Here is a 14,212-nt window from a genome sequence, read left to right as displayed (position 1 = left end):
TAGTTTCTGGCTCCTGGTTTTCATGTATTGTGGTCTGAATTGTGGAGCTGGTCGTTGGTAATTCCCCCGGCCTCTCCCTCTCATTCCCTGATTTTGTCTCTGTTGCTGCCCTAAAAAAGGTTGTTGTTCTCTTTGTTGGCCTATATTTGACTCTTTCCTATTTCTATTAGAAGTATGATTTTCCTCTTCAGACTCAGTGCTTGTGTAGGATGTATCTGAAAAGCTCACATTCTTTCTTTGTCCTCTCGGACGATAGGGATACCAAATCTTTTTTTGATTTTTTTTTTTTATCTTGAGCCGGGGTCTCATAGTAATCTTTTAAGTATAGGAATATACTGTTTCTGTACTGGCTCTATTGATGTCTTTTCTTAATTTATTGGTGTTCTTATTTATTAAGTATTCCCTGTACCCATCCACATCTTCCTCTATTTCTTTTAATTTTAGTTTTGCTTCCTCTAGGGCATTGCTACTATTGCTCTTAAGCTCAACTTCAATTTTGTCTAGTTCCCTCTTTTCTATTAGAATATATCCTTGTGCTGTCTCAATTATGAAAAGCATCCAATCCCTGCTACAGCGATTAGCTATCAAGGTCCAATGTTCCGGGCAGCAACCGCGCTCAATAAATCTATTTCTATTCTATTCAATGAATTTTTCATTGTTCACAAATAGACCTGGTCCGTTTTTGACCTGTAGACCTATGGGAATGATGCCCTTTCTACAATATTCTATCAAGAATTCCGCATGTAACTCAGTGCGTATTACCTTCTTTTTTTAAATTCCAAAAGGTGTTCCATTTTTCTGAGTTACTGTCAGTAATAATAGATGCACTGGTACTCTTAGAGTTGCCAATAATTTTGGTAAAATGATCTTCGGTAAAGCCAAAGGTCTTTATCGTAGCCATCTTAATTGGACCCTTCACACCAGAAAATAGAAAGACTCTCCGGCTAAGAAGCTGTACAATACCAAATATAAGCTATAGAGAGTAACGCTTGAACCAAAAGGGAACTGGGTAAGTCACAGTATTAAAACAAAATTGTTCCCTTGGTGATTTTTCGTTCATAAGTTTTCAGTCTATCATTCAGTCTAATCATTTATACTTCACGGACCAGTCTCTTCTAGTTGGATCCCATCCTTACCATGTTACAACATTTGCTCGCCACACAGATATAAGTAGAACCACAAGGAGGCACTTAGTTCAGTAGAGATATTCAACCGCACAAATCCAAATCTACATTCTGTTTTGGTTTAATAAAACAATTTAAACATAATATATTCAGTTTATCAGAAAGGGATTTTTTCTTTGCTCATTTATATAGCAGCTCATCCACTCTATGCTTGGTTAACACATTTACTAGAATGCTATGCTTTACAATAAATGATACCAATCTTCAACATGACAGTAAAAACACAACCAATACAATGATCATAACGCAACAGTAGTTTGTTGTCGACGCGTTTCGATGGATTCTGCTATGCGCACCACCTTCCTCAGGACAGTTAAAAACCAACACCATAATCTGCAAGTCAAAAATTTCAAAATCACTATAGTACATTGGATTACATTTTCAATATCTCACATGCTATATTAATTATAAAAGCCTAATTAAACATGCCACCTCTGTTATTTGCTGTTTGTAGTCCCCTCTTAAATCACATTATCTAATGTCCTGTGCATCAGTCTTCCCATCATATTTCACCATAGGCCCTTTGATCTTATTCTACAGGCAGTTCCTTTCAGTCCATGCATTTAGAACTCTGTAGGGCGTACCTTTATTAGACACTCATACAGATTCCCTTAAGTCACATTATCTAATGTCCTATGCATCAATCCTCCAATCTTATTTCACACTGGGCCCTTTGATCTTATTCTACAGGTTGTTCCTTTCAACACATACCCATCCACGCATTTAGAACTTTCCAAGCAGCATAAATATAGGAAACTACTGAACTAAAAATAGATTGTCAGTGCAAAGGCGTAAGTTAATGGTGTCGTTACAGTGGATTATGTTGCATTCTTTTTTTAAAAGCTAACAAAGCTTTATTGTTGCGGCCAGAGTAAAAATGCATAATAACTTAAAGCGCTGAAGTCTTTCCTCGCCGGCTTTCATGCAATTACAGGTAGTGCCACATTTTCATTGGACAAGTCCCTTTTGTAGGTCTTAACCGGGAGACAGCCTAGTCTAAACATTATGAATAGGGCCCTCTTTATTGCCACAAAAGGCAGTCCAGGTATCCCTCATAGCCAGGCAATGGTCTAATTCCCTATAGCAGAGTGAACAACTTGCCACTCTGCTTTTTATATCTCCATGCCCAATATTTTTTCTTTATTTCCTCTGTGGTTGAATGCGCCATGTTATCCGGATTTGTCCAAATCTCCTGCCTTCCTATGCTGATTAAGAACCCTGCAATATGATTAAGCCAAGGCAACTTTTGAGAGTTGTTGCAACAGGTTTGAGGAAGATTGAGATGTTTTTTTCTCCATATTAGATGGAAAAACAGATGTGGTTTTAGTCCTGCAACTGCTGAAATACTGTGAATGCCTAGCTTGTGTCTTAGGGCTGCCATTGAGGTCCTTTGGCCAAAATGCAACAAGCGACGCTACAATTGCTTTTCAGGAGTCCCTATACATTGTTACAACCCCAGAACTCTGCCCCATAAAGCGCAGCCGCTTGTGCTTTAGCTTGCTTAGTCTCTAATGCTCTTCTATTGAAGCAAAGCACTGCATTGGAGTCTTGCAACAGGCAACCCTTGCTCATAATTTTCTGCTTGGGCCACCTCAACTTTCCATCAAGTGTGATTTCCAAGTACTCATATGCATCGACCTTGTCTAGCAGCAGATTGTACATTTTGAACATAATTGTACTTTGTCTTAGTGGTGTTGATTATAAGGTTCTTCTGAGTGCAGTATTTTTCAAAACCCTTTAATAGCTTGTGCTTAGAGCGCCCCCTGCATGCCGGATATTTGTAGACTGGTTGCTTTTTCTTTAGCTGTCTGGACTGAATTGTGTAATCCCTCAAAGTTGGCTTTTAAGCAAGTCCTTTTTCTTTTCTTTCTCTACCGCAGGATGAAAAGTATTGGTCACGGAGGAAGAAGAACAACGTTGCAGCAAAGCGATCGAGGGATGCCCGGCGGTTGAAGGAGAACCAGATCACAGTGCGGGCAGCCTTCCTGGAAAAGGAGAACACAGCTCTGCGCGCCGAAGTGGCCGAACTGCGCAAAGAGATGGGGAAGTGCAAGAGCATCCTCTGCAAATACGAAAGCCGATATGGCCTGCTGTAAGCTTTCTCCTTCTCTGGCCAAGGGGGCGGAAGGGGGTCCCAAGCAAACGCACAGAACTCTGGTTCCTGTTAGATCCCCATCTTGCTAGACTATCTAAGATACCTGGTGTGTCTGCACTCCAATGGCAAGAACATGGAAGCCATGGGTTAGCTCATCAACTTTCAGGGGGGGTTGGTGTGAACTCCTGTGCAATGGGAGTTCCCTTGTAGGCTCTCTGGATTGGGCGTATATGCTTGTACTACAGCCCCCTTTTACGGTTGTATGGCCTATTAGACTTGTAAATGGAGATTAGAGGCTAGCCCACCAGGTTGCTTGTTTGAGGTTGTGTGCCTCCCAATATTTCAGCACGTAACTCTAAACTATGTCACTGGCGGTCAGGTGTTTCGACTTGCATCTTGCAGAACCTGGCTATTTCTTTTTGGCGGCGTTCTCTTTAAAAAACAAAAAAACAAATTGCCTGCTACTTTTAAAGTACTTGCTTAATTTCATGAGGCATTTGTGATTGAATATGTTTTCATTGTGCTGTACTTAAAATACCGTATTTCTCTATTCTATTCAGTTTAATTTGAAATTTTGGGGTACAGCAGAATCTAGGACAGGAATGCGAACTCGGATCTGCATAAACCTTATGAATGAAAGATAATCAAGTTTTTTCCAGTCTCGTCGTCTGAATAGAACACATCTATGTCCCTAATCTTTATCTCCTTCCGTTTGTTTTTGGCATTGTCTTATGGGTATGTTGTTGCAGTCTAAAACTCTGTTCCTGCCGTTAGAAGAGCCTTGTTTGAGGAGGAATAATATATGGTCTCCTAGACATAAAACAGCTTGAACCCCAGTTGCCTGGTGTCAAATATAAGCTGATAGGGAGAAGCTGTGGCTCTCGCAACACAGAATGATTCATGAAACATTAAAAAATGCAATGTTTTACACAGCTACTTATAGTATCAAATCTAGCAAATGGACTGCAAATCTTAAAAATACCAGTGTACTGGAACATCCTAAACAGCAGGCCGTTTAACATCTTGCACCTTTGCAGCCTGCAAGTGAAGATGTAAAACAATTTCACACTGTTTCGGTGGTGACTTTCAGTAGGAGAGTATGACATTTTTATCTGTGTCCCTTCCAAAAAAAGGAATTAAGAGAGGATTTAAAGTGCTAGATTCCAAAAAAGATTCCTTATCTGACTAGAGTATACTGGAAGCAGCTTCCACATGTGACTGTGAGAAGGTGAAACCTTACCTACAGAGACCAAAGGTAGACTAAGATTGGGATTAGTAGTTGCACCGTACCCACAGAAATTATTCCCAGCGGGTGTGCAGTGTTTGTAATAAGTAGAACTGCACAGACACTGCTCAACCCAGCCAGCTCTTAGACACCCACTCTATACCCATTGTTATTTATACAGTAGGAGCTGCTGTTTTCAGCAGTAACAGTTTGAATGGTCCCCTGTGTTAAAAAGAGGATCTCCAAAATACTTTAGAGATCACATCCCTTTCATTAGATTACATTCTGTGCAAGCCTTTACGGCATCGTGATACTGAACATCGTACCGTCTGGAGCCATCTTGCTGCTTTTTGGAAACTGCAGCAAATGTACCATAAGACTTAATTGAAGTAGGGTCTTATCAGAAGATCCTGACATTCGAGAACTGGTAGCAATTGCTGAAGCAGAATCAGTTCCTTACAGGGCTTGAACACTTGTAACAAACTAATCTGTCAAAAAGATGCGGAAATTAAGTGTTGAGGCATAGGGTTTCACCTAAAAATGTCTGTTTGGCCCTCAAACATTCATCTGACTAAAATACCTGAATTATTAGGTAGTGATAATTTAGGCCATAGATGAATGTTCATGAATCCTTGTTGCCAATATGGCAGGTTTTCTGAAAACGATTAAGCACCATTTGAGTTTTAGAAATAATTACCTCCATATTGAAAGAAGGAAGCCGTCCTTCAAGTAGTAATAACAAGCATTGGCATAGCCAATAGATCTCGCATTTTGGGCAAGAGAAGTGTTTAACCAGAGCTGTTGGCTTTGCCAAAGTCTTTAATCTATATTGTAGAGCAGTATGGCTGCTGTGTAGCATGTTGAAAAGCTATAATAAAGTTTTGTAAGCAGTTTTATTAACGTGTCAAGATTAGCTTAATAGTAGAAAGATCCGATTGTTTTAAAATCTCTCACTTTCGAGACACTTGTCAGACTACGAGAAAGAAATGGCGTGCAGTTAGGAAAACAGGGGCCCGAGGGTGGGCGTCCAGCCAGCACTCCCGCAGTGCTCGCAGAAGGGAACGAGCCCTGTCCCTGGACAGTCTGTTCTGTGGAAAAAAAAACTCCCGTTCCCTTTCACTTATGTACCTCTTCTTTGGGAAGCAGCAGGGGTGCTGGGACACCAAGGCGAAGAGGAAGGGGGTGCATGCAGGTGGGAACGATGCAAGGAACCGTTCAGAAGTAAAACCAAGAGTGAACAGAAAAGGCGCTACACATAAAAGGGCAGTCTTCGAGACACTTGTTGGACTACAAGAAAGGAATGGCGTGCAGTTAGGAAAAAATCCCACAGCTGATGAAATTGCCATGCAGCCTAAAGTTAACAAGCGCGGTCGCTGGTTGCGAATTCCTGTCATCACGATAGGAATTTGTGATGAGAGGCATTGCTCATCCAATCCAAACGTATTGTGTTTTCTGTTTCCAAAGCTAGCACACAATGGAAAAAAAACGATGTGGGCAAGTCACATTTATTTTCGTTCTCCTCCTTTGAAAATTCATTTCTGCTGGACCACCCCCTCCCATGGCTGACTATGTTTGATGTCTGTCTGTTGGTAGAGTTAGCCATCTTCTCACCGGTGCCTCCACGGTACCAGCATGTTTGTGATTTGGGTGCTTCACAGATCGTGCTCGGTCAACAAAACCCCTCGGATATGGGTGACGAAAACACAAGTCATGATGTGGTCTGGCGTCCAGTGGATGAAAAACTTACCGTGGGCACACAACTGTCCAACCCCCAACGCTGCGCGGTTCGTGCTCTGCGCTATGTGGGACAGCGAGCAGACACCATGATGAGGCAATGCTGTGGGTAGTGTGTATGTTTTTATAGAACATTCGAAACGCTGCACCGCTCGTCTGCTTAGTCAAGATTGGGCTTGAGAAAGTGCGTTCCCCGACCTGTGGCTATCGGCGAGTGTGCTGATCAGGAGAGATCTGAGAAAATTGACTCAAGATCTCCCCCTCTCTTCCCCAAAATCCGCAACACGCCTTTCTGGCCAGTTTGTTTTACTGTCATCTACCTCATGCTACTTTCCAAAATCTAGTCATTCAAAGGGAAAAAAACGCATTTATGCAAAAGGCATTAGTTTTTCAATAGTATAGAATAGTTTGCGTTTTCCAGCAAACACAATAAGGGTGGGTGTGCGTACAGATAGGAATCAAACAGTGAATCAGAGAGAAGGATAAGAGGGTGGGGAAAGTGACCGCGATGGTTGATTAGGCACGCAATCCTGGAATGCAGCTGGCACACTGCGCGCCGCTGCTCGCTCTGCTCCCTCCCGAGACCCATAGGCCATGGAAGTGAACATTTTCAGAAAAGGTGGGACATACCCTCGCCTTTGGCCATTTGCGTACTTTCATTTTTGAAAGCCACACGCAAAGGCCAATGGCATGTGTGGGAGGAGTCCGACCCACACGGACAAGTCTCTTGGAAGTCTGAAGTGGTTCCAAGAGGCCCTCTCCTAGAGCAACGCGCTGCGCTAGGCGAGACCTAAAAAGGAAGTCCTCTTCTAAGTACTAAATAGGAGAAAGCCATCTTGCATGGTTAGGCTAGAAGGAAGTCTTTTTGCAACTTGTAGGTGGTAAGATGTCTGAGTGTGCTTCAGCCAGAAGAAACTAATTTGCTTTCCAGTCATTAGCAAGAAAGAAGCCACATTTAGAAGGAAACTGCATTAAAAGTTCTAGTGGGGTAGATGTCATCTTAGACTGTTAAAAAAATTAATCCGGTCTTACATGTTCTAGCTTCCAGCAGGAGTGTAGTCTATTAACATAACGTAACATAATTGAGATTCGGGCTAGGATCTGTAATTTACCGTGCTACAAAACTGCATAAAATCCTTTAGCAAGTGATGTGTGTGTGTGTGTGTGTGTGTGTATCACATTTTAATAAATGCCACATTGATGGTTTTACCTGTAGTATGGAAAATATAAAGATTCACTCTACAGCAGGTAGGAATCTTTTTTTTTTTATGTAAGTAAAGTACCCTTCCAGAGCCTCCCTGTTAAAAAAAAAAAAAAAAAAAAAGCTGGCCCTCTGTGGGTTCATGCATTAAAAACACCATCCCTTGGAACTCCACTCTGAAATGTTTGGTTGGGGCATGTTCATCTAAAATGAATGCAACCGTAAACAGATTTTTGGTAAGAAAGCTCTCTAGACACCCTGAGGGCATTCCAAACCAACATTGAAGCTACTTCATCGAGGACAGTGTGCAGCATTCATTCCCGGTTGCCAAATTAACAGCAGCCATTAAAGGCACTTACAGCTATGCAAGTATTTAAAGAACAGGAAGCAGCGACAGACTGCAGTCAGTTATCGAGAAATTAGCTCTACTAGAGGAACGTTCTGTCCAAAATTTCCTAACACATCATTTAATTCTAGGCTGTGTCAGCCTGCTGGCGTACCCTAAATGTTGAGAACTAAAGCACTGAACATGCTGGTAGAAGAATAGCTGTGAGCATCAGACAGCACCACAACTAGATGTGGCTAAAGTAGACAAAATGTGAAAATGCATCGGTCACAGGCAAAACCACTCTTGTCGGGATGCACAACCAGTCAAAAAGACTTTCAGTGCATGTTTGTGGTTCGAAGTGCTTGCATTACAACATCTTGTAGTGGTCATAGGGTCGCAGCCTCTTACCTTTCACTGATAATACTGCTTGCTGTGTTGGAAAATCTAAAATAACCAACAAGGGAGTGCGATGCAGACCCATGTATCTGACATCTGATAGACCTGGAGCATCAGCCAAGTAGATCTCGTCTGTCTTTTTGAGGGGCACTTCAAGTACATAATGGAGAAAAACGCAAAGAAAGCCTCTCAACGTAATCGAAGGGGGCTGCCTGCAGACCTTCCCTTTGAAGACTTTGGAAACATCTGCATCTCCCATAGAGCGGAAACAGACACTTGGAAAAGTTTCTCTCTCACTCTCCGCGCTGTCTTTCTCTCCTCGCTCTCTTTCTCTCCTCGCTCTCTCTCTCCCCCCCTCTCGCTTTCTAACTCCTCGCTTTCTCTCTTTCTCTCTTTCTTTATCTCTTTTGCTTTCTCCCTCTCTCTCGCTTTCTCCCTCTCTCCTCTCTCTTGCTTTCCCTCTTTCCTCTCTCTCGCTTTCTCTCTCTCAGGAGTTCGGGAATCTCTGCAAAACAGTCTGAGCTGTTCTTATGGTGCAGTATGGAAAAGCAATCCAACAAGATTGGTTGCGGGAAACAGAAGCTGCATTTTCATGTATTGACCACTGCTTTTTGGGCACTTTTTTTCCAGTGTGGCAGCAGTGAAGAGCTAATTTGTTCAGAGCAGTGGTAAGGGAACTGCTAAACCTATTGTATACGTAGAAGAGAACTGCTGAGCTCTCTTACCATCTTTGTATCTCCCAGGTTAGACGCCTAAAAAGGGGAAAAGAGATTCATAGCACTACAGATTTTGTGTCGAATTTTTCCTTACAAGGTAGTATGTGATAACATAGGCTGAAAGCACAAAGACATGCCCCTAAAACCATAATCGAGCATTTGTCCCAAAATGTTATTTGACTGGAGTTAGAATAGATGAGTCCAATCCCTTTGAGGGTGGGAAGTGAGCATGGCCGGATTTTAGAAGGTTAGCATTTTGGGGGGCGCTTTGCATATGGTAGACCCTTTATTTAGCCGTAGATACTTTTATGTCAGTTTGTTGTCTGTTTTATCATGTGACATGCTAACAGATGTCCAGATCCGTTCTGTGCATGGAAAGCCAAATGTTGATGAGAGTACAAAAAAAAACACATTTATGTCGCTAAAGAGAAACAGGCTGTAGTGTCAAACTTGCTTGACGGGATCAGCCTGGACTTTAATGAGCTAATGAGATCGTAAAGCCTTTTTATCTACCGTGGACTTTTGAGATAATAACCATAGTATGCATTTTCAATACTGCTCAGCATGGGGGTCAGTCTCCGTTTTGGCAGAAAGATGATTTTTAAGATCTTTACAGAGTTCCACATAAGTCAAGCGCACACCGGCTTAATGTCACCAAATGAAACAAATGGCTCCAGAGAAACGTGCAAAAAAACCTATGCGGAGATCAGGAGGCAAAGATCCATAAACTATTTTTACAGCTATGGAGTTTTGCAGAATCCTTTAATGGTAGGGCCAGAGACAAACTGGAGTGAATACTAACGTGCCAGGACAGAGTCCCGTATTATTTCAAAAAGTATTTCACATATCTGATCCATGGTTGAGAGTAGGAGGTTGTATAGAAAAATGTGGACGTATTAGAAAATACTAATCTGATGGACTGTAAACCTGGCTGCTCTTTTTATTTGCCGGAATCAGCTGATAGTCTTGTTATCACCTTTGAATTTTTGGGCTCATCAGCAAGGGCGGTGGAGGCCCCAGGGGTTATATCTTTTAAAGAGCTCTTCAACCACCAGCTTTGCTTATGGTCCCCCAGGTTGGTAAAACCTAGCCACTTGGACTTTTCAAGGGCAGCGTGCAAGGGTGGGAACTGTGTTTTCTCTGTCGCCCACAGCTCGTAGACTTACACTGTTTTTGCTTTTATCCAAAGTGAGCTGTCTGATTCCGAGTGACTGGTCTCCCTCCACCTGTAAGACTTTACCATCTTATACACATGGCAAAACGATTTTGGTAATGTGAGACCTGCCTTCCAGCCCTCCCACGCAGACCATCCTTCCATCGTTTCCAGTGAAGACCGTAAGATGCTTGCAGCAGAGCGGTTTCCCCACACAAGGACCTTTGCAGTGAAGGGGATACTTACTACAAATGTGTGGGGGGCAAATGGTCTTCCATCAAGTGTGAAGCTGGGCACCGCGTCAGAGAATCAATGGACTCCATCATGAAATGTTTCCATTAAGTGAAAAGTTTTTAACTAAAATTCTCGGATTTGTGGAAAAAATGTTTTTTTTCCAGTATTCTTTTGTTACTCTGAGAAAGGTAAAACATGTCAATGTTTATCATTTTACTATTGGTGGCAGGGAATTATGTGACAGAATAAGTTAGTGTTTGTGTGCTCTGTCAGCTGGAGCGTAATTGGGCATTGAAAGCATTTCTCTCTGAAAATAAGGTATGCAGATATTGTACAGTGCTTGTGCAAGAGATGGGGGAAAAGTGAAACGGGCCCCTTCAGAGAGTAGTAACTAATGTTTTCCATAGCTGTCACTAATGCACATAGTGTAAAAGAGCTGTATCGGCATCCATGTTGTTTCTTTGCTGGCAGTCATTTCGTCGTACCACTGATAGCCACTACTTTGTTGGTGTTGTTCACTAGTGGTCGCTTTCCCTTTTAAGCAAATCCTTTATAGGCTCCAATATCATAAGGGTTTTGAGTTGATGGCTATTATCAGCCTGCCCCCTTTCCACCTTTCTGGTCTTCTCCATAGATAACAGGAAATGAATGGAACCCCTCCCCTTTAAAAAATAAATTAAATTTTATTTTTTAAGAACAATATTGATGGCCTTGCTTTCCAGAGGTATTATCCGTTGCTCCCACACTGCTGCCACTGAAGCATAAATGGTGCATGACCCAGTCGGTGCTGTGATTAAAATGAACTAGTTCTCCAGTCATGTTTGACATGGTAGTGAAACACATTATTGTGGTGAGAATCCACCTTGGTCACTTTCAACTTCCTGTTTGTCAGTAGGGCTGTGTGGTATTAGGAAATCAAATTCACCATGTCTCTGAGCCTGTTCCCGATTCCTCTGCTCTGTAATAGGTTTGTTCTGGTTGATAGAAGCTGTGGTATAATGCAGTACAACATGCAGTTTCCAAATAGCACTGTTAAACCATACCCTCTAACCTTTAGTAGCATGTGCAGTGCCACAAGTGTACAGATGAACTGGGTGCTATGAAATATTCTTCATTTATAGACCATTCTCGTTCTGGTTTTGGAGAGACCATAAGAAGTGTAGGGAAAATCAAACAAAAGCTTGTCTGACGTGTGCCATCAAGTGAGGCATTTATTGATAACGGATGTATTGAGGTACGTTGTTGACCAAGGCTTGTTACATGGTTGCTTGAAGATGGTGTATCTCATCAGGCTCTGTTAAAGTGCATTGCTCTGAGCTGTTCTTCACCGGAGTATGCTTATAGTAAGACCTATCTTAAAGCTGAGTCACTGGCCCTTCCCAGGGGTGAGCTGGCTTGGTAAAAAATCAGCAAATTGGCTACCAGGTGCCTCTTTGAGGCTGGTAAAGTTGTCACTAACATGACACCAAACGTGAAATAGTCCTTCTGCCCTTTCAGAGGCGTCGCCCTTGAATGCTATTTCACTTATTAGTCAGTCAGACTTTGTGTGTCTCATATTTTGTCATGTAGCATCCTTTAGACGTCCAAGTGTGAGGAAAACATTGAGTGGAGTCTCCTGGTTCGTGGTCCAGTGAGAACAAGGCCATATGGTTGTTAAGTAGTACAATGATGGTACCAGGAGCATGTAACTCAAGGCTTTGTCGCCACACTAGGCCAATCTTTGTATGGGGGTTTGGACACGAGTCAAAATGGCCACCAGCCCTTTGGTCATCTGACAAAATTGGAGTGGCTTTTGAATAATTTGGTGTAGCCTGTTTTGAAGGCAATGCTACAACTTTCTGTGCTCCAACATGTACACTGCACTTGGGATCTGATACACCACCCTCCATATCTCTTGCCCATTACATTACAGGCCGCAAGAGAAAAGCTGACGACCAAGGGATTACAAATGTCTTGCACCTCATTAACTGAGATCGGTAAAGCCAAGGGGTTGTTTTGAGGATTGTACAGATAATTATGCTGGGCAGAGCAGAACAGCTTTCACAATCTTTCGTTACACCCCTTCTACCAGAAGGGAGGAGGTTATGCATATATATATATATACCGAACCACAAGGCTTAGCCATGTGTCTCTCCCAGGGTGCCATATTGGGTTGCTGCCTGTGCCAGGGCTGCTCTTGGCAAGATACTACTGTGTGTTTGGCCTATGAGCACGAGTATTCTTCATCTACAGATTGCCAGTCAAGGCATATCTTTGGCTGTTTATTTGGGCTTTTCTCTCACTGTTTGTGTAGCTCACACTGCATCGCATTGTTCTTTGCTGCTTTGAAAACAAGAGACCACAAAAATTCGCCCAAAAGACAATGTAGTATCTCGGAACGATGAAAGGACAAGTTGGCTGTTGAGTTTGCTCAGGGTAGGTTGTCTCCAGAAAAATGTTATGGGGCGAAAAAGATTGCCTCTTCTTGGGAGAATAGCAGAACACATCTTCAGTTACCTAAAGATGACTGTAATGCGAAAGATTCAAGTCATTAAAAGTTGCAGTTCATTGCTGCTTGAAAACGAACCAACCTGCCTCCATTTTTGCAGAATTGGCAACTCGTCCTTTTTAGTTAACAAAGTGGGTGCACAATCCAGTCTCCAAAAAAGCCCCACCTGATCTAGACATCCGTTGTATTCTTTAAATCATTTGGATTTTCAGTTGACCCCATAATACCTTTGCTTTGTAACAGACATATGCAAATGACAACTTGCTCAGGATTTCTCCTAAGATTGTTTGTGGTGATCTGGAAAGGGATATTCCTGGCCCACTGCTGGATGTAGAAGGTCTCGCCAGGTCTCTCTTTATGCTGTCTCAGTTGGTAAGATAGCCTAGCCCCTGTACCAGCAATCAGTCTTCAGTTTGTAGGTTCATCTATGTACAGAGGTATCTCCGTGAGGCCGAAAATGAGTCATCTATGTGAATGAAGTCTACAAAACGAGTAATAGTTATTTTTTGTTGTAGTACTTACATTTCGAGCTATGTGAGGCATTGTTGATGAGGCGAGGGAATGTTGTGTTGTGTCCCCCCTCCCCTCCCCCAACGTGCTTGCCACATGCCCTGGAGAGGCACTGCTTAACTAGAGAGCAGTTGCTTTAGTTTCACGGCCACAGCTAGGGCCTCTGTAGATGCTGTAAAAATAATAAAATGTTGTTCCTGTTTTTATACACACAGGTTTGCTTGGTGTGGTTTATTTCCTCAGTACTAGTTGTTCAGACAAATCTGGGTCCTCTGCGTCAATGTCAGAGCCTTTGTGATATCTGGTTTTACAGACATCATGATGTCTGTTTCCCAGAACAGTTGGCATTCAAAGTTCCCCAACCACCTCCTCCTCACCTCCCCCCCCCCCAAACGAATCCCATGCTGTCATCATAACTGTCTTGATGTTAGCATTACCATTCTCAAATCAGCTTCCCTCTTTACCATCTTACTGAAACCTGTGCATCTCTACTGCTTTCTACTGTTCTTCTATAATAAACCCATTTTTCTTTTATTCTTTGCTGAAGAACTAGCCTTGAGCTGTAAATATTAAAAAAAAAAAAAAAAACATTTTAAGCCTCACAATTGTGGTACAACCTTAAAAAAAACGGAAATTGGTTTGTTGTCTGTTAAGGGGCCACAATTATTGACTATCAAAGAAAAGACTTTTTGTGTGGACTAAACTTTTGATAGCTATCTCGAACTGCAGATTCTTCACGCTGTTCACCAGAAGCCGGACCGAATCCAGGAAACTCGGTGCAATAGCTCCTGCGCCCTGGCAGGTTATGCCACAGGACTTTATGCCGATTTTATTATGGCTTCTGGCATCAAGAACCAAGGTCTGCGTACATAAGTTGGTCAGTGACCCACATGACTAATGTCTCTAGTCCTTAGACCCTCAAACATGATTCGAAGTCTTATGAAAGAC

The 14,212-nt window shown here is 42.4% G+C and overlaps 1 protein-coding gene across 3 annotated transcripts in view; it reads left to right on the top strand.

The window, feature by feature from the left end:
- TEF (TEF transcription factor, PAR bZIP family member) overlaps positions 1-13,476 on the top strand; it is a 227,609-nt gene extending 214,133 nt beyond the window's left edge. For all 3 annotated transcript variants that reach the window (XM_086963522.1, XM_086963521.1, XM_086963520.1), the window contains 2 exons: positions 3,065-3,276; positions 10,069-13,476. In XM_086963522.1, coding sequence (XP_086819648.1) covers positions 3,065-3,276; positions 10,069-10,090 — 234 coding nt within the window. In that variant the 3' untranslated portion in view covers positions 10,091-13,476. The remainder of the gene's footprint in view (positions 1-3,064; positions 3,277-10,068) is intronic.
- The last annotated feature ends 736 nt before the right edge of the window (positions 13,477-14,212 follow it).

The sequence above is a fragment of the Lissotriton vulgaris genome, chromosome 1_1 (genome assembly GCF_964263255.1).
Source record: "Lissotriton vulgaris chromosome 1_1, aLisVul1.2, whole genome shotgun sequence".
Taxonomy (NCBI): Eukaryota; Metazoa; Chordata; class Amphibia; order Caudata; family Salamandridae; genus Lissotriton; species Lissotriton vulgaris.
The sequence above is the reverse complement of the archived record's forward strand: the minus strand, read 5'-3'. Positions and strand labels throughout refer to the sequence as shown.